This window comes from Artibeus jamaicensis, unplaced genomic scaffold (assembly GCF_021234435.1).
Source record: "Artibeus jamaicensis isolate MK-2021 breed Jamaican fruit bat unplaced genomic scaffold, CSHL_Jam_final contig_497, whole genome shotgun sequence".
NCBI lineage: Eukaryota > Metazoa > Chordata > Mammalia > Chiroptera > Phyllostomidae > Artibeus > Artibeus jamaicensis.
The window spans coordinates 6833404-6855692 of record NW_026521863.1 but is presented as its reverse complement, the minus strand read 5'-3'; the positions used below and the strand labels follow the sequence as shown (position 1 = coordinate 6855692).

Here is a 22289-nt window from a genome sequence, read left to right as displayed (position 1 = left end):
ACACCTAAGGTCGCTAATCGAGGGGCCTCACATGAATACTTGTAGTGAATGTGTCTAGATTGCGGTCTGTCACTTGTAAGTACAGGTAGAAACCCTCTCTAACCCTACCCTCGAAGATCCGAAGCCTGTGCCAGTTACAAGCGTACCTGAAAAACTGAAATCCAGTTTTAAAATCTCAGTATTCACAGAGTAAAACACAAGCTACTTATGAACAGCTCTGAAACTACTTTTCCAAAATAAAAACCCAGTGGGGTGTAGGGACCAAAGTGGTGAGTCTGCGAAGATCTGAAAGTGCATTTGATTCGCCGGAAAAGAGCTTGTGTCACTGACTGGTCGGCCCTTGTGCACGAAGAATGGTCCTCCCCGGCCACGCCAGCGCCAGCACGGACGCCCCGCTGAGGCACAGGTTCCGCAGAAAGTGGAGGCCTGTTCTCCTGACGGCTCTGCCTGCTCCCTCTTTTTAAGCTGCCGTTTTGTGGCAGCATTATCGTTTTAACTGCACAAAAGAGCTTGGATTGCACATGTACTTCCGATGATCCATTCTTCTCAGTGTCCAAATGGAGCTAAGTCCCGAGAAGCAGGCAGCAGCAGAGGGAACCTTCCCACGACGCCTCCCTTCCATCCGTGCACGGCCTGGGAGGCAGGCACCCTGTGTGTCGGGCTCGTCTGCTCCTGTTCAGTGTCCTGTGCACGGCTTACGACTCACCGCTGGGCCAGACGGACAGAGATTGGGGGGGTGGCCGTGGGTTACTGAGGGAGTAACTCACGTCATTCCACAGCCGAAAGCCAGGCACTGCCCCAGCAGCCGGGGGGCGGTGCCCTCCCTGATTCTGGAACTGTCATTAAAGAACTTGTGTCTGAAATGTTCTTATCATCAAAAAAGGGAAGAAACGTATTTTTAATGACTTGCCACATCAGGATCTCACATATACTACATTTTTAAAACCTAGTCTTCAGCCAAAATATGTGTTCGTTGAAGTCAGTTTTTCCCACGGGCACGTAATTGCAGCTTATTCCTTACCAGCACATCCAGGCAAACTGAACTAAGATTCTTAAGAAATATTCTAGGTTATTTTTGTAAGTGGTCACTGAACTAACGTAAATTCTAGATCATTTGGTAGTATTCCAAGAGCCTTCTAAGTCATCCATCTGAATCCAGTTTTGATTTGACATGGCCGATAGGGATCTGAAATTCGATTCTGTCAGCCCCGGAGGTGTGACCCTCAGCCCTTCGGGTCCATCGGGACCTTCACTGTGCCCTGGCCCTGCCGTTCCCCACAGAGATCAGGTTCCCCCGGTCTTCCTGCCACTGCAGCAAGTCAGTCTAGGAAGGCCCTCGAATGAAACCTGGGCAAGGCTGAGCTGCAGTTGCATCTTTAAGGGGATCTCATTATAATAAAACTATAAAAGTTTTTGGACTTCAAATGAACAGCCGCAGGAATTTCTGACTCAGCTGGCCTGGGCAGCCTACAAAGGAATGGGAGGCAGGGGGCAGAGTCCTGCCTGGGAGGAGCCTGGGAGGGCGGGACAAGGAAGCTCCACGTTCAATTCGTTAGTCTGTAACCTGAAACCCATCCATCTTTGCTGACAGGTGGCTGCCTGCGTTTCTATTATTAGCTGACAGGTGATGTCACAAAACCTGTCATGGATCCAACTAGGGAATCCTCAGTGGAAGATAAATGAGGAAGGGGCTCAGGTTATAAACAAAGGTGCCCTCTGGGTGACCTCTAGTCACTGCAGGCTTGGGACAGATCAGCTCTTCTTCCTTCTCCCCACTGCAACCCCAGCCAGAAGTAGGGCACCAGGTTCGTGCTGTGTAAATTATCTCCCCAGCCAGGAGTCTGGCTGCATGGTCTGAAGTGTGTGAATGTACTTAACCTTCAGTAACCTTTCCATTGTTTACTTTCGAGTATACATTTGTAGCTTCTGGCAAAAGGTAGGGACATCCTAGACTGTGTGCCAGCCTCTGCTGTTAATGAAGCTTCAAGAGGTTGCATTCATTTTTTCCCCCCTGAAAGGGAAGGAAGAAACTCTGGCAAGAGGGAAGAATTTTTTTCTTTTTTTTTTTATGAGCTGTAAATGTGAATACTTGTAAATAATGTTCATTCTGAAATCCCAGCCTTGCGAACCATATTTCCAAGGAAGCATGCAGGCCGCTGTGCAGTCCGCTCCTGGGTGTGAGATGCTAGTCATTTCTCCTGCCAGCTCTGGGCCGGTCACGTCTGTAGGAATACCCTTACAAATTTATAAAAGACTCTCCTTTTTTTCTTCTGTTAGACGTTTAAACGTGCATTGCCAGGGTTTCACCAAAATTTGGTTTGTAAACTAGCCCTGGGCACCCAGGGGAGGTGCTGCACAGGACCCGCGGCCCGTTGGCCGCTCCCCGGTACGATTCCTGCCGGGGCCGGCCCTGGGCAGACCTGGCCGCGCGGGAGCTGAGCGGTCTGAGTAGAAGGGATGGCCTGGTGCCGTCACCGACTCCGTTCCACCCACTCACCGATCTCCGGTGGTCGGTTTAATTCGGCTTCCTCTACAGGAAAGCGTGCGTGGTGGTCACTGCCGTGGGACTTGGGGACAGCGCCTCAGAGGGCCTGTAGACGATGACGTGTGCAGTGTTGTTGTTGACAAGCAGCCGCTAGCTCTGCCGTTCTTGTCAGCTTGGCACACTGCTGAAATCCAGGCATGGAAAGAGCCTACAGTCTAGTGAGCCCATTATTCATTGACTAAGCAATTAGCAGAAGAAACCAGTATCTGTCGGAACACCTGTCCTACTGAGGACTCTGCTCAGAGGTGAAGCAGGAGCCCTTCACTTACTGCTCTCCCTCTAAGGTGGGGTTAATTTTTCAAGAATCCCACTTAAGTTTTGGGAAGATTTCTCAGTTCTGAGCTCTATTATTATAATGTAATTATAATTAAAGCCAACTCTCAAAACTTGGTCAGTGACTTTCAAGAATTCCAAGCCAGTGCTGTGTTGTAACAGCCAGTCTGACTTCCCGGCTCCAGAGTCACTGCCGGTGGACAGAGCGCAGGCCCCCAGGCACCAAGAGATGTGCCGAGATGTGCAGTGAGGCCCGTTACTGTTTTGTATCCTTGTCTCTCAACTTAGACACTTTTCATTGCCTGAGACCAGAACTAACTTCTCTGATTTTTTCCTAAAACATCACAATAGTCAATCAGATTGAAATACTGAAATTTTCATCCCATTGTTCTTATTTTTGGACATATAAATTATCTGCATTATAAACAACACCGAAACAGACATTTTTTTGCCTTAAACCTTCTTTATACTAGATTGTTTTCTAGTATAATCTAGTATAAATCTGGGATTAAATACCCAGGAAAGTCATTATCTGGTCAAAAAGAATAACTACATTTTATGGCTCACAAGTGAAATATATTTCCCAGTAGTTGACTAAAACAACTTTTCCTGATTTTCACTACAATGTAAGAGTAGTTCTCATCACAAGAAAAAAAAACTGTGACTACATTGGTGAAGGATATTAACTAGATTTACTATGGTGATCATTTTTCAATAGATACAAATAACAAGTTATTATATTGTACACCTCAAACAATTATAGTGTTATATGTCCATTATACCTCTCTGAAAAAGAAAGAGCAGTTAATTTTATTACATCATTGCCAGCAATGGATATTATTGCTATTTCTAATAAGATAGTGTTTTGTTTTCTTCATTATTTGCTTTTGGGGTTTTTTTGGAGGGGGGTTGTTTGTTTTGTTTTTTTAATACTAGCAAGGATAACCTTGCTTTGATAACCTGATTTCCTTTCCCCATTCTCTCTTTGTACTTACTACTATCAGCTAACTCAGGATCCTTGCAAGGTCCACAGACCCCCCAGTCAACTGGCAGTAATTCGATGGCAGAGGTTCCGGGTGACCTGAAGCCGCCTACTCCAGCCTCCACCCCTCATGGACAGATGACCCCAATGCAAGGTGGCAGGTATGGTCAAAGAACTGTGTGAGCCGTACAAAATCAGATTGGCCTATCATAATGTTCTGGAGCAAATCTTATAGAGAAAAGAGATAGTATTCTCTAGTGAGTTTTTAAATGTTGAATACTACCAGTTTTATTCACCTCACTTATTTTGGATAGTTTTCACATTTGCAGATTTCAAGATGAGCTTATTTTCTGAATAAGTGTTTGGAGGTAACAGCTCTCACCATGTCATCAATCCTTCCTTTTTCTCATCGCCCCAGAAGCAGTACAGTCAGTGTGCACGACCCCTTCTCGGACGCGAGTGACTCCTCGTTCCCCAAACGGAACTCCATGACCCCGAGCACCCCGTACCAGCAGGGCCTGAGCATGCCCGACGTGATGGGCAGGGTGCCCTATGAACCCAACAAGGACCCCTTCGGGGGAATGAGAAAAGGTAAGTGCAGAGAGACCTCTTCCAGGCTGGCCCCCAGGGAGCCTTCTCCTAGCGAGTGCACCTGAAGGCACACTGAGCAAAGGAGCTCTGAACACCAAGCCTCTGCACCGTGGCAGTCACACCACATGGGCTGGGCTTGGGGCTGGGTGCCGGGAAGGGTCGTGCAAACCTGACCTAGGGAGGCAGCAACAAAGAAATTCAACCTCAGAATATACCCATTTATTATATAGGTAACATTGCAGATTTGTCTGTTACATAAAGCAAGATAATCCATACGTTTTCCTTTCAAGCTTCCAAGCTGCTTATTCCAAGTAAGGATTGTGCAGAACATGCAGTCAGTGTATAAACTCAGAAATTCGAAAGCTTTGTGAGTGTTGGAGGCAGCTATTTTTCTTAGTGAGATGAAACATTAGAAAGAACATTTTGTTAGTGCCGTTGGGGGCTGTATCACATTTTTAGACTCTGAAAATATGATCATCATAATAACATGGAAAAATAATCAGTGGTGTTTGAAATTTGGCTTCTAAAGGTAGTGTGAACCACTCCAGTCTCCTATCTGTGTGCTGTGTTGGTGAGAGCTGTGTCTCTTTGGGTTTTTTAGGCCTGCAAATGTCCGTATTGCAGAGCATGGGGGTGGTTGTGGGCTGCTTCGCCAGGCAGTAGGTAGCCATACAACTTGTTCTCGTCGACCATGTAAATGATACAGCCCCTCAAGAAGGAAGTTGTGTCTCACATTTCCCGTGTACTTCATTCAGCTCACTTGCTGCTTTACAACACGGTATGTTGAGTGCCAAGGTAAAGCAGGTAAACAGAAAACCCCCGGGAGGCAGATTCTTTTGCAGCCGTGTCCCCGGTGCTATCAAGTTCTCCATTCCTCAGTTCACTGTATTCTGTCAGTGAACTTGGTGGTACTCTGATTGTTTTTATTTACTCACCAGCATCGGTGCAAACGCCGTGCTTTGTCCTAATTGCCCCATAGAGAGGAGGGACCGTGGGTAAAAGAGCCCAGTCTGAGACTCCGGAGCCTCGGCCTCATCCGTCTGCCCGCTGTTGGGGGGGAGCTTTTTTTTAGACAGTTCTGTGGTGGGCGGGGCGGTTCCTTGCTCCACATGGTGTCAGCTGAGACCCTGAGGAGCTGTCCTCCTCTGGAAGCTCCATGGAGAGCCCTGGAGCTGGGATGCCACTCGAATGGCTGGTGCCATCCGGACGCTGCGCCGGGAACACAGCTGGTGCCACGGGCGTTCCCCCGGAGTTCCCCAGGTGCCACGTGACACTGGATGGGTCTCAGGACGGGGCACTCCAGGAGGACAAGCGCCATAAGCCGCTTCACGTGTGCCATTGGCCCACTGGTCAGAGCTGGTCAAAGCCCAGCCTGGTGGTGGGCGGGGACTTGGCCAGTCGTGACTCCTGGACATGTGCTCCAGCAGGGGGACACCGGGGCACAGCCTGCAGTGGCAGGCATTGGCCGAGGTCGTGCAGATCTGCTGCTCGCTGCAAAGAAGAGTGTGAATGCACGGACCCCACCGTCACACTAAACATGGTTATCGTCAGTCATCTGGATGTTTGCCAGTCAGGCTAGGAGGGGAAACGTCTCATGACTGTTTTAACTTGGGTTTCTTTAATTATTAGCGAGGCTGCGCATCTTTTCAAGTATTTCTTGCCTGTTTTTATTTTTAAAGATTTTATTTATTTTTAGAGAGAGGGGAAGGGAGGGAGAAAGAGAGGGAGAGAAATATCAGTATGTGGTTGCCTCTCAAGTGCCCCCCTCACGGGGACCTGAACCGCAACCCAGGCATGTGCCCTGACTGGGAATTGAACTGGTGACCCTTTGGTTTGCAGGCCAGTGCTCAATCCACTGAGCCACACCAGCCAGGGCTTGGCTATTTATTTTTCTTGTCCTGTGACAATCCACTTTTGTGTTTGCCCATTTTTTAATTCAATTATTTTTCTTCTTAATGACTTTTAAGAACTCTTTGTATATTGGGAAATGAAGCTATTTAACTTTAATTATTCCCCTTAATTTTTGTCTATCTCTGTTTTTACGTCTATAAAATGGAAAATAACATCAAAACTCATTCTGCTGAGGTTTGATGGAGATGAAATAAGATAAGTATGTGAAGCCTGACTTGGTTGGTTGGCTGTTGTACCACAAAGCAAAAGGTTGCAGGTCTGATTCCTGGTCAGGGCACAGGCCTGGGTTGTGGGTCCGGTCCCAGATGGGGCGAGTACGAGAGGCAACCGATGAATGTTTCTCTCTCATGTCGATGTTTCTCTCCCTCTTTTTCCCTCTCTTATCCTCTCTCAAATAAATAAGTAAGCAAAGATCATGTGAAAGCGTACTGCAAAGCGAACAGACACCTTCTCCCAGTATTAGGCTTCCTTATCTGCCCCTCGCTGCCAGCCTAACAGATTCATCAGCTCACAAAATTTTCGCCAGTTTTTGCCTCTTGTGAGATAAGAGTAACAACCTTCATAGGGTGAACAAGCAGTAATACTGTGATATATTGATTCGGATCTGCATGGAAATGTTTAGTTTGCCTATAGACCAGATTCTGGGCTTGACCCAATTTCCTTCGGGCTCTGAGCTGGTGCTAACTTGCATATTTGACCTAATTGCCACTCTGCCCCCAATGGAAATGGTGCACCTCGTCCATTCTTGAGCAGTTCTTAATGCCCTCGTGGTTTCCTTCATCCTGATTTGAGAGTGTGTCCATGGGTGGGTGTTTGCATTAAGGTGTTCTCTTTTCTCCCCCCTCAGGGAAGGGAACTAACTTTGTAAGTGTATTTCATCTCTTCCTCACCAGACTCCGTTAGAGGCATCACCAGCTTCATTGAATAGACAGGGAAGTAAACTCAGAAGTGTACTGACTTTCCGAGGACCTGGAACTGCATTTGTTTCCAGTATTACCATGTGACAAATTACCACAAACGTAGCTGCTAAAAACAACATCAGTCTGGTGTCACAGTTCTGCAAGTCCCCAGTGCAGGGGCTCACACGGCAGGGGTCAGGTGTCAGCTCAGGTGAAACCTCCTTGGTGGCTGGGGCACCTCGGCTTGCTCGGACTGTGGCAGGGTTTGGTCCCTTGCAGCTGTGGGACAAGGCATCTTGTTGACCGTCAGCTGGGGGGTGGTCTTCGCAGCTGCCCCTCCACTACAAGGCAGGTGCTTCTTCAAGATCGGAGGGAGGGCATCTCTGACTGGCTCTGCTCTGACCTTCAGATACGGATTTAAAAGGAACACCTGGACAGTCTCTCTTGGTTAACTCACAGTCAGTTGATGAGTACCTCCAGTTACATCTGGGAAATGCCTTTTGCCACAGGAGGTGACAGCATCCCATCACATTCAGGGATTCTGCCCACGCCCAGGGATGGCCTGTGCCGGGGGTTATGGAGAAGATACAGCTGCCGGATTAAGGATAACTGGACTAGAAAGGGACCTTGGCTTTTGCAAATGCTTACTGCGCTCTGTCATTTACAATTCCACAGTGCCTGGAGGCAGTGAGCCCTTCATGACGCAAGGGCCGATGCCCACGAGCAGCATGCAGGACATGTACAACCAGAGCCCCTCCGGAGCCATGTCCAGTCTGGGCATGGGGCAGCGGCAGCAGTTTCCCTATGGAACCACCTACGATCGGAGGTGAGTGTTTTCAGGGGGGAGATGAAGCCATTTGCTAGGACCTGTGCTCCCGCCCCACAGACTTTCCTGAGACCAGGGGCGCCAAAAACAGTGTCGCTTTCCTGCGGGAGTTCATGAGGACTGTGTCTGGTGGCTGCCTTCACTAGAAGGCTGTAACAGGACCAGGAGAAGGGCCTTGTCCCCAGGCAGCCAAGTTCAGCCGTGTGTGTTAAGCAAATGCCCGGAAGTGTAGGTTAGAAAAACACTGGAGCCGGGGCCGGGGCACATCTTCTCCCTGAGAACTCAAGGCCACAACCGTCCCATGTCACAGCAGTCCTGCCAGCACGCAGGTGCTCTCTGAGACCATACTGAGACTGGCACCTCCAGCTCCCACGTGTGGCCCTTCTCGTGATCTGGCAGGACCTCATGGGCGTCAGCTCGGCCCGCCCGCAAGTCCTCCTCCTCAGAAGGGCTGTGTGGTGGTGGCCGCAGGGGCTTTGGGCAGGCCCGGGCGTGTGAGTTCTGGGGAAGCTCTTGTAGCCCATTTCTTCAGATGTCCCCGCTCCTCCCCATGGACACTGGAGCTGGGGGCATCCTGTGCTCCTTAACAGACATCTCCCAGAAAAGCCATGGCACCGGCCTCACCCTAGCTTCCTTGCAGGATGGCGTCTTGGCAGGCACACGGCAAGTTGCGTGGCAGCACTGACCCAGCGTTGTGTGTTCTGAGACAGGAGCCGGTGCTGCGCCTCTGAGAGGGAGCAGGGAGCTGCTCCCTGAAACAGTGCTCAGGGGAGGCGCTCTTGCTGCCCCAGGGCCGGGGGGGCGGCTCCGAGCCTGCAGCCCAGTGCCACTCTCCCTGCAGGCCCTTCTCTGTGCTCTTTGCCTCCCTGAGAGCGGCGCTCAGGGACAAAGCTTTAATGTAATAACAGCGTTTTTTAAAGGGAAAAATGGAGGCACCACCAACAGCTCCTTTTCTGGCTGTAGCCACGTGGGCATTTCTCCAGATGTGGGGGCTTTCCTTCAGAGTCCGGGGGATCAGAGTGGTGCCCCACTCATCGGCCCCCCACTCAGCGGCCCATATGCTGGGAACAGTTAGGAAGTGAAGGAGGTGTTCCTGGCTTAACACACAGGGAGTTGGTGTGTTAGAACCAACCAACTAATGGTGACTTAGAACTCGAGACTTATCATTCTTACCCTGGTGAAGTGTGGCGAATGTTTGTTATAACGCCTGCATTAAATCAGTTAACCATGGAAGTGTGTGATATACCAGATCAAGAGTTTTGCTTAGATGTGGTGTGTCTCTGAGGGTCCGGCAAAAGCTGCTGCATGTGTGTGTCTCGGCTGATGAGATCAGAAAACAATTGTCCAGAGACACCCCATCTTAGAGGCCTCGAAGCAGATACGCACATTTTCCTGTTTCTTCCGGAATGCTTTCCACGGTGTTGCTCAGCCTGGGTTTGAACGTCGTTTTGCTGCTACCGCGTTAGCGAGAGGGGTCTGCCTCATTGCTGAGTTTTCTCTTCTGAAAAGCGTTACCTGTTCAGTTTAAATTTTACCCACGTCAATTGTGTTTTTCCTCCTAACTATATAAGCTTTCTTCTAGATAGATACGAATGCCATTACAAAAACAAAAACTCCCCTTATATCTGGTTTACATGTGATATTCTAAAAGTTCATTTATTATTCTCATTCATTGACCAGTTTAGGAATATATTGAATCTAAGTATTCTTTTTCTTACAAGATAAATATAGTAACTCAACCAGTTTATTGTTTTAAATTTCAAATCTGTTGAGTTTTTGGAACATGCTATTTTTTATATTTATAATTTCTCAGTAAAATAGCTGAAAAAATGAGTCTTAAAATGGGAATGATGTAATAGAAATACATTTAAATCATCCCTGTTACTCTTTTCTCTATAAGCCTTTCAGTATTATAGGGCTTTGAAATTTTGAGCACTAGCATCCATATAATTATTAGCTAACTGAATATCACTTGGATTAATTTTGAAGCATACCTTTCGAAAATCAAACATCTCTCATTCATAATGAGAGAGTGAGGAGTGGAACTATTTTCTGTTACCGCATGTCCATGTAGTGGTGCTCTCAGAAATACCGCTTGGGTTCTCAGACTGTGTGGTTTCTTGCTTTCGTTAACAACCCCCGTCACAGTCCCGTAGGATGCTCCCTGGTCGGGAGCGGGTGGGCGGGGCCTCTGCTCAAAGCCAGAGGTGCCCGCCCAGCCAGCCCAGACTCCTCCTGCCTCTAACCAGGAGATTGGCGGCAGTCCCAAAATGGGTGTTCCCATCCCTTTTGCCAAAAGTTAAAGTCTGCGGCTGCTCAGGCTGCCTCTGTCGGAAGGTGTGTGAGTAAAGAAAAGCTGTTGAGGAGCATAGAGTTTCAGGAAATGGACTATTCTTTTCTCTCTTGGCCTAAAGTTTTCTCTGAATGCCTCATTCCAGGCATGAGCCTTACGGGCAGCAGTACCCAGGCCAAGGCCCCCCCTCGGGACAGCCGCCGTATGGAGGACACCAGCCGGGCCTGTACCCGCAGCAGCCGGTGAGTTGGCGAGTGGGCGGGCACCTCTGTGCTTTCAGTTTAGAACTCAAACCTGGGTTACTGCTAAAGAGTCCTAGTGAGCATGACAGAACTGGCCGGCGTGGGTTGAACAGCCACGAGGTGTTGGTGCTAGAAAGTAGTCTTAGGATTCTGCAGTCAGCAAATTAAAAATAGCTCTTGATATACAGTCTCCTGAGACCAATACAGCCTGTAAGAAGCTGAGGACGTTCAGCCTTGTAAATAATAACAAGCCCAACTTAAGCATATTTTAAACATGTCTGTTGTGTGTACTGTCATAGTCAAACTATTTCTCAACAACACAAGATCTAAGATCTCTGGTAAAATAGAGGGGGGGGTTAAATGCTCATTTAATTTTACTGGCACATGTACGTACATCGAATTGTATTGGTAAACCAACTAGTCTGCAGCAGATTTCAGGGAAAGAGAAAGAACAGTAATCACACGTCGGCATCGTGCTCACATCAGGACATTCGCACCTGGTCAGGTGCGGGCGCCCCTGGTGTCCCCGAGAGGGAAGCTTAGTGACAGGGGCTGCGCCCAAGCCCACCCTCAGAGGCGGGGGCCAGCAGGGCTCTCGTGGGAGGGTCTGACCTGGGCCAGCCGGGAGCTGGAGCGAGGGCCGTGGGTGTCGGGCGTCAGGGCAGCACAGGCGGGTCCCGTCTGAGGAGTCAGCTCCTCCAGGGGGCGTCCTGTAAAGTGAGGCCTGAGGGATCTGTGTCACCCAGGAGCCTCTCAGGTCTGTCCTTGTGAGATTTATCCTTTGACCCTCTGGGGTCACCACCTTAGTGCCACGCCAAGCCCCTGTTCCTGCCACCTGTGTGATAGTCACCAAAGCCATACCCCCGTCCGGTATTGCAGTCCTGGAAATACCAAGACAGGAGGCTCTTATCTCCCAAGCACTTGACAATGAACTTGGGAAGCCCTCTTAAGAGTACAGTGGCGTGGTACAGTGTGATAGTGAAGCAGAACACACCGGGTGCTGGTCCTCGGTTGCTGTAGGGCCTCCCCTAGTCACTGCGCAGCGAACACCCACCAGGTGATACCAGTTTTGCACAATGCACCTGCCTGTTGGCGTGACTCGTCTCTCTGTGAATTTCAGAATTACAAACGCCATATGGACGGCATGTACGGGCCTCCAGCCAAACGCCACGAGGGGGACATGTACAACATGCAGTACAGCAACCAGCAGCAGGAGATGTACAACCAGTACGGAGGCTCCTACTCGGGCCCGGACCGGAGGCCCATGCAGGGCCAGTACCCATACCCGTACAACCGGGAGAGGATGCAGGGCCCGGGCCAGATCCAGCCGCACGCCATGCCCCCGCAGATGATGGGCGGCCCCATGCCATCGGCCTCCGGCGAGGGGCCCCCGCAGAGTATGTGGGCGGCTCGGAACGACATGCCTTACCCCTACCAGAACCGGCAGGGCCCCGGTGGCCCCGCACAGACACCGCCGTACCCCAGCATGAACCGCTCGGACGACATGATGGTCCCTGACCAGAGGATCAATCACGAGAGCCCGTGGCCTTCCCACGTCAGCCAGCGTCAGCCTTACATGTCCTCCTCCGCCTCCATGCAGCCCATCACGCGCCCACCGCAGTCGTCCTACCAGACGCCACCCTCGCTGCCAAACCACATCTCCAGAGCACCCAGTCCCGCGTCCTTCCCGCGCTCCCTCGAGAGCCGCATGTCGCCCAGCAAGTCTCCCTTCCTGCCCTCCATGAAGATGCAGAAGGTCATGCCCACCGTGCCCACGTCCCAGGTGGCCGGGCCGCCGCCCCAGCCGCCCCCAATCCGGAGGGAGATCACCTTCCCTCCTGGCTCCGTGGAAGCATCACAGCCGGTCTTGAAACAAAGGCGAAAGATTACCTCAAAGGACATCGGTAAGTGTGCCCAGGGCTTTGCTCCTGAAGTGAGTGCTGGGTGTGGCCTAGAATTTTGCCATTCAGATGTACTTCCTGTTCCTCTCCAAGGTAGGAAATTCGTAGGAGAACAAACTGTCCGGTTTTCGTAGGAGCAGTGGTTGATAATAATTCACTAATGGGAATTGAGAAGCAGCACTGGAGAAGAGCATGAATTCAAGTGGTGTCTTCACACGGGACTGTTACTGTGTAAGACAGGTGGCTCCAGATGAGAAACCAGGGAAGCCTCAGTGACTGTGGACTAGGTTTTAGGCTTGAAGATTTGACCTTGACCAAGCACTTAATCTCTGCAACACATGCTTAGCAGAACAGCTGTGGGGCTGGTGAAACGCTAGGTGGCCTAAGAAAAAGCCACCCTGTCGCTGAGGTGACAGCATACAGACGGGCAGTGAGTTTGCCTGGGAGAGAGCAGGAGCCTGACCGCTGGCAGGCAGGGGTGGAGCTGGGGGTGGAGCTGGATGCGGCGTGTGGCGGCGGCGGGCCAGGGGGCCGCTTCAGCTGAGGGCCGAAGGCGCTTGTCCATCCTCCTGGGGACATTCTGAATGCCAGCCAGGTCTCTGGACTTGCTGGGAATACACAGTTTTCCTGTGTTGTTTTTGAAGTACTTTTAATACAGCAAAGGGAACTAAAGGTCTTTATTATATTAAAAATTTATTTTCAAAAATCTCAAAATCACTTGACGTGAAATCCTTGCAGTGATCAGAAAGATATTAAAGACATTTTCAATCACTGGGCACTAAAGAGCTATAGAGAGGGGAAGAAAAGTGAGGAGTTTTATTTAGAGAGGGGTCCTGGAAGTGAGCAAGAGATACAGACACAAGCACCATTATATGTATGGAAATATATGTAAAAATATGCACATGTATTTGTATGTTTATGTGTGTGTTCATATGTTTAAATTTTTATAAAATTTCTTAGTACACATTATGCTGTGTACTAAGTGTTTGTAGCCTAGGGAAATTTACGTTCCTTACTTTAGAAAGGAAGTCTGCTTTTTCTTTTATGAAAACATTATGTGCCTATCTCAGAAAAACTAGAAAAGTAGATGAAATTAAAATAAAGGTGCACCTGAGGGTGCTGTTGGCGTCTGGTGTTGGCTGTGGCCATGGCGAGCTCAGATGCGCCCATCTCCCCACGCCACGTGCTTCCGCGGCCCTTGCAGCACCTGGCGGGCCTCTTCTCTGGGCCCCGCTCGCGGCAGACCTTGTGCACGCTTCATCCGGTCGCTCTGTCATCTTCGGTAACAGGAGTGGGGAAGCCCTCCGTCTCCCACCCTGGCTCATGCCAAGCTCTTGAAAAATCTGAACCATCGAGTGCTGGTGTCTGTCAGCAGCACGTTCTGAGGTCAGAGGTCAGGACTGGACGAGGATGGCATGAGAAAACCAAGACCTCGTATCTGAGAGGTGCTATTGGGGAATAATTTTCTGTTATATTTGCCAGCCTTCTGAAGATGCCACCTTGAGACACTGGCAAACGGAGCAGGCAAAAGAAGACAAGTAGCATTGTCTGGTCTGACTCCAGCGCTGGCGCTCTGATGCAGCGGGCTCTCTCCGGGTGTAAAGGAATGACGTTGGCCACGTGCGAGCCACCACCCTCTAGAAGCACGTTTGGCTCACGTTTCACCCACGAAGCAGAGGGATCTTACACACCAAAGCCCCTCAGGACAGCTGTCCCCTCATTTAAGATCTGGAAATGATCACGCTTAACGATCCCTCGCAGCAGTCACTTAAAATCAGTACCTCACTCAGCACTGCACTGCTTCTTTCTTAGCCTTCTGCTCGTCCCTGTCCTTCCACGCAGACAGTTCATGTTCGTCACACCCTTATTCTTCCCCCCACTTCCAGTGACTCCGGAAGCATGGCGTGTGATGATGTCCCTGAAGTCAGGTCTTCTGGCCGAAAGCACGTGGGCTTTGGACACCATCAACATCCTCCTGTATGACGACAGCACCGTCGCTACGTTCAATCTCTCGCAGGTAAGCCAGCGCCAGTCCAGCCGAGGACTGACTGGGGTAAGGAAAAGAAGTGGCGCTCACAGCTCAGACCGATGCCGGCACTCAGCACCAGTCAGCGTGAGGCTGCCCAAGAGTTTGGTCTGGGCTAAAATCACTCCAGGCTTCCTAGAAATTCACGCATACCTATGTCCCAGAAAACCGTGACCCTGTACATGTATGTGTGGGGGTGGGATAGGTCATAGTCAAATGGCTGTTTTAGAATGAGTATTAGCAGCCCAGTGGGAATTAACTCGAAGGTCACGCACAAAGTTCTATCTGTAGTCAGTGTTAGGAACGTAGCAGGTTGCAATGGAGTGTTACTTTTCTTTCCAAGGGGACTCATACCTTTTTAATTTTAAAAAATGTAAAAGTAGAGAGAAACTTTATATTTATAAAATGTTAATGTACAATCGTCCCTTGAACGGCGTAGGGACAAAGGGTGCCCCCACAGTCAGAAATTGGAGAGTAACTCTGCCTCCCCAGGCAGACAGGTTTTTCCCTCAGGGACTGGCCCAGGACCCCCCGTGAATATCAAAATCCACGGATGCTCAAGTCATTCGTGTAGAATGGTGTGAATCAATACATACGGTCACCCTCACAAATCCGAAACTGCACAGGTACCCGCTGAAAAGAATTCTGCATGTGAGCCGACTCTCGCGGTTCAAACCCATGCTGTTCAAGGGTCCACTCTCGTGCGAGTAGAGCCAGCAGTTGAACGAATCCCCACGTACCCGCCGTTCAGCTGAAGTGGCCTTGAGCCCGCGGCCGGGCTTGTTTCTTCATGTGGTCCCTCCATCTCTCTCCGGGTTACTCTGAAGCAGTCATGTGAAAGCCTGCTACTCGGATTGAGCTCACAGACCTCCTTGGTTCGTTGCTGGGTTTAGAATAGTCCCCAGCGTAACCGCCAGAAGCGAGAAGGGAGCTGAAGTTGGGAAGAATGCCGCAGAGTCGGCTGGCTACAGACTTGTCGAGAGATCTTGAGAAAACAAAAACACGAAAAGGTGGTTTTCCCTACTGTGTGCGAACAAGTCTTTGCTTTGGGTGAAAAAAGCCCAAACCTCTAGTTCCTTCTATGGAAATAGGACCAGAATCTCCCACTTGCTCTTTCTTCTCTCAGGTAGGTCTTCGCTGCAGCCCTGAGAGGCAGCTTTTCAGTTGATAGGAAGTGTAGTAATAAGGTTATAAACATCACACGGAGTTCATTCCAACTGAAAATGAGTATTCAAAAGTGGATGCCTCCTGTGCTGGAATAATTAACTTTGTCCTCATCTCAGGTGAACTGCTACATCCCACATTTTCATAACAGGTCTGCCGAATCAGCTTTCCCTTTTCCCTGGCCCTGGAGGAAAGTCAAGTTCAGTGCTGGTGTACCCTAAGAACGTGATCCCCTTCTCATTGCCTCTTGGAGTTCCCTTTACGTGGGGACTCCTTCAAACCCAGGAAGCTGGCAGCAGGCTGGGAAAGCAGTTGCTTTCCAGACATCATCTCTAAAGGGTCTTTCTACTGACTGGCCCTGTGTCGTTGCCACACGTGCCCTTGCGGGCAGAGGGGAGGGGTGCTGTGTCTGTTGGTTTTCTCGGACCAAACATGTGCTTAAGGGAAACTGGTCCTTGTTGTGGCTTTTGTCTCTCAGTGAGAGTTGTGAGCAGCTGAAATGTCACATTGCATGCCGTGAGACATTCCAATCCACTCATCAGGGACTCAGCTGACTGGCTTTGACTGTTCCCTGTTTATGCATGCTACATTGCTGAAGTGACCTCCCAAAGGCGATACAGAGGTCATAAATTAGAGTGACCTATGTATGGCACCTGAAACAAAAATAGCCATATAGTTTAATAGCAAAACTGTAAAATTGCAGGCAAGCGAAGTTTGGGGTAGGGAACAGGAAAGAACATACAAATGCATTCTGTCTAAATCAGAAAAGGCTAAGAACAGCGAACCGCTCCTTCTCCCTCCGAGATCACCCTAGAAATAGGAAACTCGTGGGCAGGTTTCCGTGCTGATAGTGTAGAGGCGCACGCGCAGGAAGTAAGACACGGTAGATAAACGTTAGGTTGGTCGGTGATGAGAAAGTCGGGATGTGGGTTCTAACCGATAAGTAATTTTTCTTTCTCGGCCCAGCCAGAAATACAGAAAACCACCACAAAACACACTGTCAGTGCTCAGGACTTGGACCCTCTCGGCCCTTTTGATGGCATAACATTGTACCTGTTCTTGTTCTCTTTCTCCTCTCTAGTTGTCCGGATTTCTCGAACTTTTAGTAGAGTACTTTAGAAAATGCCTGATTGACATTTTTGGAATTCTTATGGAATATGAAGTGGGAGACCCCAGCCAAAAAGCACTGCAGAGCGCAATGAAGAGAGATGATGGCCAGGCCTCGGCCGACGATTCTGGGAAGGAGGAGGAAGATGCCGAATGTACAGGGGACGAAGGCGACGAGGAGGAGGAAGAGGAGGAGGAGGAGGAAGACAGTGGGAAGACAGAGACGGAGGAGAAGAGCGGCTCGGCCCTGACTCCTCCCGACGCCACTGCAGATCCAAAGGAGAAGCCCAGGCAAGCCAGCAAGTTTGACAAGCTGCCAATCAAGATCGTCAAAAAGAACAACCTGTTTGTCGTTGACCGATCCAACAAGCTGGGTCGGGTTCAGGAGTTCACCAGTGGCCTCCTGCACTGGCAGCTGGGCGGCGGGGACACCACCGAGCACATCCAGACTCACTTTGAGAGCAAGATGGAAATTCCTCCACGCAGGCGCCCTCCTCCTGCTCTGAGCTCCACAGGCCGAAAGAAAGAGCTAGAAGGAAGAGGGGACGTGGAAGAGCAGCAAGAGAGAAGCATCATTGCCACCATCGACGACGTCCTGTCTGCCCGGCCGGGGGCACTGCCCGAAGACGCCAACCCTGGGGCGCAGGCGGAGAGCAGCAAGTTCCCCTTCGGTATCCACCAGGCCAAGAGCCACCGGAACATCAAGCTGCTGGAGGACGAGCCCCGGAGCCGTGACGAGACCCCGCTCTGCACCATTGCGCACTGGCAGGACTCTCTGGCCAAGCGCTGTATCTGTGTGTCAAACATTGTCCGTAGCTTGTCTTTTGTGCCTGGCAACGATGCCGAAATGTCCAAACACCCAGGCTTGGTGCTGATCCTAGGGAAGCTGATTCTCCTTCACCACGAGCACCCAGAGAGGAAGCGCGCGCCGCAGACCTACGAGAAGGAGGAGGACGAGGACAAAGGGCTGGCCTGCAGCAAGGACGAGTGGTGGTGGGACTGCCTCGAGGTCCTGCGGGATAACACGCTGGTCACGCTGGCCAACATCTCCGGGCAGCTGGACTTGTCTGCCTACACGGAAAGCATCTGCTTGCCGATTTTGGATGGCCTGCTGCACTGGATGGTGTGCCCGTCTGCAGAGGCACAAGACCCCTTTCCAACGGTGGGACCCAACTCTGTCCTGTCGCCTCAGAGACTTGTGCTGGAGACCCTCTGTAAACTCAGTATCCAGGACAACAATGTGGACCTGATCTTGGCCACGCCTCCATTTAGTCGTCAGGAGAAATTCTATGCGACGTTAGTTAGGTACGTTGGGGACCGCAAAAACCCAGTCTGTCGAGAAATGTCCATGGCGCTCTTATCGAACCTGGCCCAAGGGGACACGCTGGCGGCAAGGGCAATAGCTGTGCAAAAAGGAAGCATTGGAAACTTGATAAGCTTCCTGGAGGATGGGGTCACGATGGCCCAGTATCAGCAGAGCCAGCATAACCTCATGCACATGCAGCCCCCGCCTCTGGAGCCACCAAGCGTGGACATGATGTGCAGGGCGGCCAAGGCGCTGTTGGCCATGGCCAGGGTGGACGAGAACCGCTCGGAGTTCCTCCTGCACGAGGGCCGGTTGCTGGATATCTCGATATCTGCCGTCCTGAACTCTCTGGTTGCATCTGTCATCTGTGACGTACTGTTTCAGATTGGGCAGTTATGACATCAGTGAGAAGCAGCATGTGTGAGTGAAGACTAGAAGCTCCCGTGTAACTGGCTGTTTTCTGTTCTTGTTTATCCAGCGTAGGAAGAAGGAAAAGAAAATCTCTGCTCCTCTGCCCCATTCACTATTTACCAATTGGGAATTAAAGAAATAATTAATTCGAACAGTTATGAAATTAATATTTGCTGTCTGTGTGTATAAGTACATCTGTTTGGGTTTTTTTATTGTTTTTTTTTTTTTTAACCAAAGTTGCTGTCTAGTGCATTCAAAGGTCACTTTTTGTTTTTCACAGCTTTTCTTTTTATTGTTCTTTTCCATGTTGTATTGCATTTTGGGGGAAGCAAATTGACTTTAAAGAAAAAAGTTGTGGCAAAAGATGCTGAGATGGGAAAATTCACCACACCGAGGCCAAAAGGTGGCAGATCACCAATATCCCAGGCATGTTATACTTCGGATATGAAATCAAAACTGTATCCCATCGCCCAAAGCTCTGTGCAATAGAAACTTCTAGAGATGTGTAGGTGTAGGGGCTCAAGGAGGTGTGTCAGTCGGTAGTCAGACTGTATGACATGATACTGGTTTCTCCACAGGAAAATGGTTACATTAGGCGAGGAGCAAAAATAACGTGTTTTTTTTTTTAAGATTGAAAATGCGTACCTGACAACGATCAACGGAACTCGCTTCCTCTCCACTCCCGTCACGCCTGCTGTCTGTCGTGGGCCTTCCACATGACAGTGCTTCACGGTTCCTTTAATCATTTTTTAAATATTTTTTTTTACTGCCTATGGGCTGTGATGTATATAGAAGTTGTACATTAAACATACCCTCATTTTTTTTCTTTTCTTTTTTTCTTTTTTTTTTTTTTTTTTTAGTACAAAGTTTTTAGTTTCTTTTTCATGATGTGGTAACTACGAAGTGATGGTAGATTTTAAATAATTTTTTATTTTTATTTTATATATTTTTTCATTAGGGCCATATCTCCAAAAAAAAGGAAAAAAATACAAAAAACAAAAACAAAAAAAAAGAGGGTAATGTACAAGTTTCTGTATGTATAAAGTCATGCTCTATTTCGGGAGAGCAGCTGATCACGATTTGCTTCATGAATCAAGGTGTGAAAATGGTTGCATATGGGTTGATTCAGAAAATGGTCACCAGTACAGACAAAAAAAAATACAACTGCAAGGAAGAAACACAACTTCAAAGATTTTTCAGTGATGAGAATCCACATTTGTATTTCAAGATAATGTAGTTTAAAAAAAAAGAGAGAGAAGAAGAAATCTTGATGTAAATTCCTCCTTTTCCTCTGGCTTAATGAATATCATTTATTCAGTATAAAATCTTTATATGTTCCACATGTTAAGAATAAATGTACATTAAATCTTGTTAAGCACTGTGATGGGTGTTCTTGAATACTGTTCTGGTTTCCTGAAAGTGGGTCCGTAGTACCAGCTCATTTACCAGGTACAGGGAGACGTAGCCATGGACTGTCACAGCCCCTCGTCACGAAACCGTGAGGTCGGGAGGGACCTTTAGGGGTTACCTGCTTTAGAGTGGGGAGCAACAGTCTGACCTCAAATGAGCCAGCTAATTCGCCTCTGTTTGAAGCAATCAGCTCTGACAACACCGAGGTGTGAGGCTTTTCAGGGTCTGTGGGAGGGGGCTGCCAGCCCACGGGGTGAGACCTCAGGAGGTCACCGACCTGACAGTGCAGACTCTGCCTTTTACTGATCCCGTCTTCATTTTAACCAGAGTTCACTATTCCATGCCTCCTCTGTGTGCCTCAGAGTCATTCTGCATTTAGTCGACTCCACCGTGTATGATATTTATACTGTGCAATGTTAAAAAGAGTATGTTATATTGTATGTCGTGTACATAGTGCAAAGTGATTATTTCTATTTCAGGGCATATTAATATTCTCATATTCCTTCCTACCTGGTGCACAATAGCTTTTTAATACCAGTCATTCCTCATTTCAACTTTTTCTTCCTGGGATTGACTGTTACTGCGTCACCTGCACTCTCTTAATAAAACTGCTGCAAAACTAAGCTGTTAGTGGACACCCTCCCGATTCTACCTCTTCATGCACCCTCCCGGTCAGCGCATGCTCACACCTCCACGCCCTCCGCCAGACCTCCTGTCCAGGGCCCATCACTCACGGTCACACACGGAAGAGTTAGACCAGAGCACGCAGTCACAGTCAGAGTGGGAAGCGGGACTCTCAAGTGTCACGAGAAAAAACCTCTTTTCTGCACGCAGGCTCATCCATCAACTCCCACATAACATAGTCTCCTTCCATGACGATGCAGCCAGATACACGTTGAATTAAAAACCCATTTATAATTCTACTTGAAATACATCTGCTTGCTGGGAACAGATTTTAGAGCTCCAAGCTTCAAATAAGGAGATTTGTAAGAGGGGATTCAGTATGGTTAGAATTCCTCTCTTACGGAGTATGAATGAAAGGTTTGAAGTTACCTACTAGCCCAGTTGTCAATGAAAAGATCGAAGTCATTACCGAGGACCGTCGTCGTGGCTGAGTTGGCACCAGCACCCAGAGCCCGGCCACGGCCACTGAGCGTGGTGTGTGCGTGCTGACGTGCACCGTGGTATCTAGAATAATCCGGGAAGACTTGAGCATCCTTTCTCCACCCTCACCCCAGACTCGAGATGACAGAAGCCCATGAAGAACTTACAGCCCACCTGAGATCGTCCTGCCTACACACTGACTTACTGCTTTGTCCTAAAAATTAGTTGTTTTTTTTTCTATGAGGTTTTTCAGAAATTTACAGGATGCCCATCTTGATATGTGTACAAAAAAAGATAAAAATAAAGGTGCAAAGAAAGTTTAGTATTTTGGAATGGTGCTATAAAGTTGAATCTGTTGGTATTTGAGTGAATGTTTTTAATGTCACGGAAGATATTGGGTGGCATGTTCTCAGAAATAACTTCAAAAAATTTGTTGGAGGTAGAGAATGATACAGAATCCTTTTTTATTTGTGAATGTGGCCTATTCAAAAACTAGTTATGCTGTTTTTTAAAACTTAAAACAGACAATGATTTTTTGAAGGGGGGGTATGAACAACTTGATGATATGGTGTAAGCTATTAACTACCTCTTTTATGAAAAAAAAAAAAAAAATGGCCTTTGCCCTGAAATCCATCTATTTCAAAACTGTTGGAAATCTTCCATTTCCTTTCAAAGCCCATGTACCAACTCCCCTGTCTGTTCGCCTGCAAGGAAGCGGTATCATAAATGAGCCAGACAACCCGTTTTCTTCTTGCTGAGTTTGTTTCCCTTCTCTGTCTGGAGAGTGGAGGCCCTGCTGCCTGGCAGCGCCAGCCCTTGTCCCCTCTGCCCCACCCCGGCAGCGGGGAGCTTCATCGTCAGACCGGCATGTGACATCCCCCATAAACACGTTTGGTGGTGGTCTGCAGCCTGCTGAGCGTCCCATTCTTCATGAACTCAGCAGCGGTGCCGAGTATTGAGTGCACACTCTGTGCACAGTTGTGTTCCAGGCTGGAGAGATCGTTGATGAATGAAGACCCTGAGAAGGTGGTTCCGGGGATGGGGAGAAAAGCTCTGGGCCGAACGTCGAGAGCTCCTAGTGAAGCCCCAGCCATGGCCTAACCCATGTGCCCTGCAAAGGTGCTGGGTGGGTGCTGTCTGAGGTCCCACCCACGCTAAGATGGGGATTGGAAGGCATCTGGGTCCCTTTCTGCCTGTCTTCCAGTGAGGGTGCTGTGCGTTTTGAAGTGGCAGGAAAGACAGAACCAGGGCTCAGGGATCCCAGGTTACCTGCTAGGCCCCTGGAGACAGGATGGCAC

The 22289-nt window shown here is 49.1% G+C and overlaps 1 protein-coding gene across 11 annotated transcripts in view; it reads left to right on the top strand.

Annotated features, from left to right (window-relative positions):
* ARID1B (AT-rich interaction domain 1B) overlaps positions 1–19852 on the top strand; it is a 396315-nt gene extending 376463 nt beyond the window's left edge. For 10 of the 11 annotated variants that reach the window (XM_053668769.1, XM_037126070.2, XM_037126073.2 and 7 more), the window contains 7 exons: positions 3823–3961; positions 4219–4391; positions 7877–8027; positions 10466–10562; positions 11683–12466; positions 14350–14480; positions 16735–19852. In XM_053668769.1, coding sequence (XP_053524744.1) covers positions 3823–3961; positions 4219–4391; positions 7877–8027; positions 10466–10562; positions 11683–12466; positions 14350–14480; positions 16735–18465 — 3206 coding nt within the window. In that variant the 3' untranslated portion in view covers positions 18466–19852. The remainder of the gene's footprint in view (positions 1–3822; positions 3962–4218; positions 4392–7876; positions 8028–10465; positions 10563–11682; positions 12467–14349; positions 14481–16734) is intronic. The other variant, XM_037126068.2, reaches the window with a different exon arrangement.
* The last annotated feature ends 2437 nt before the right edge of the window (positions 19853–22289 follow it).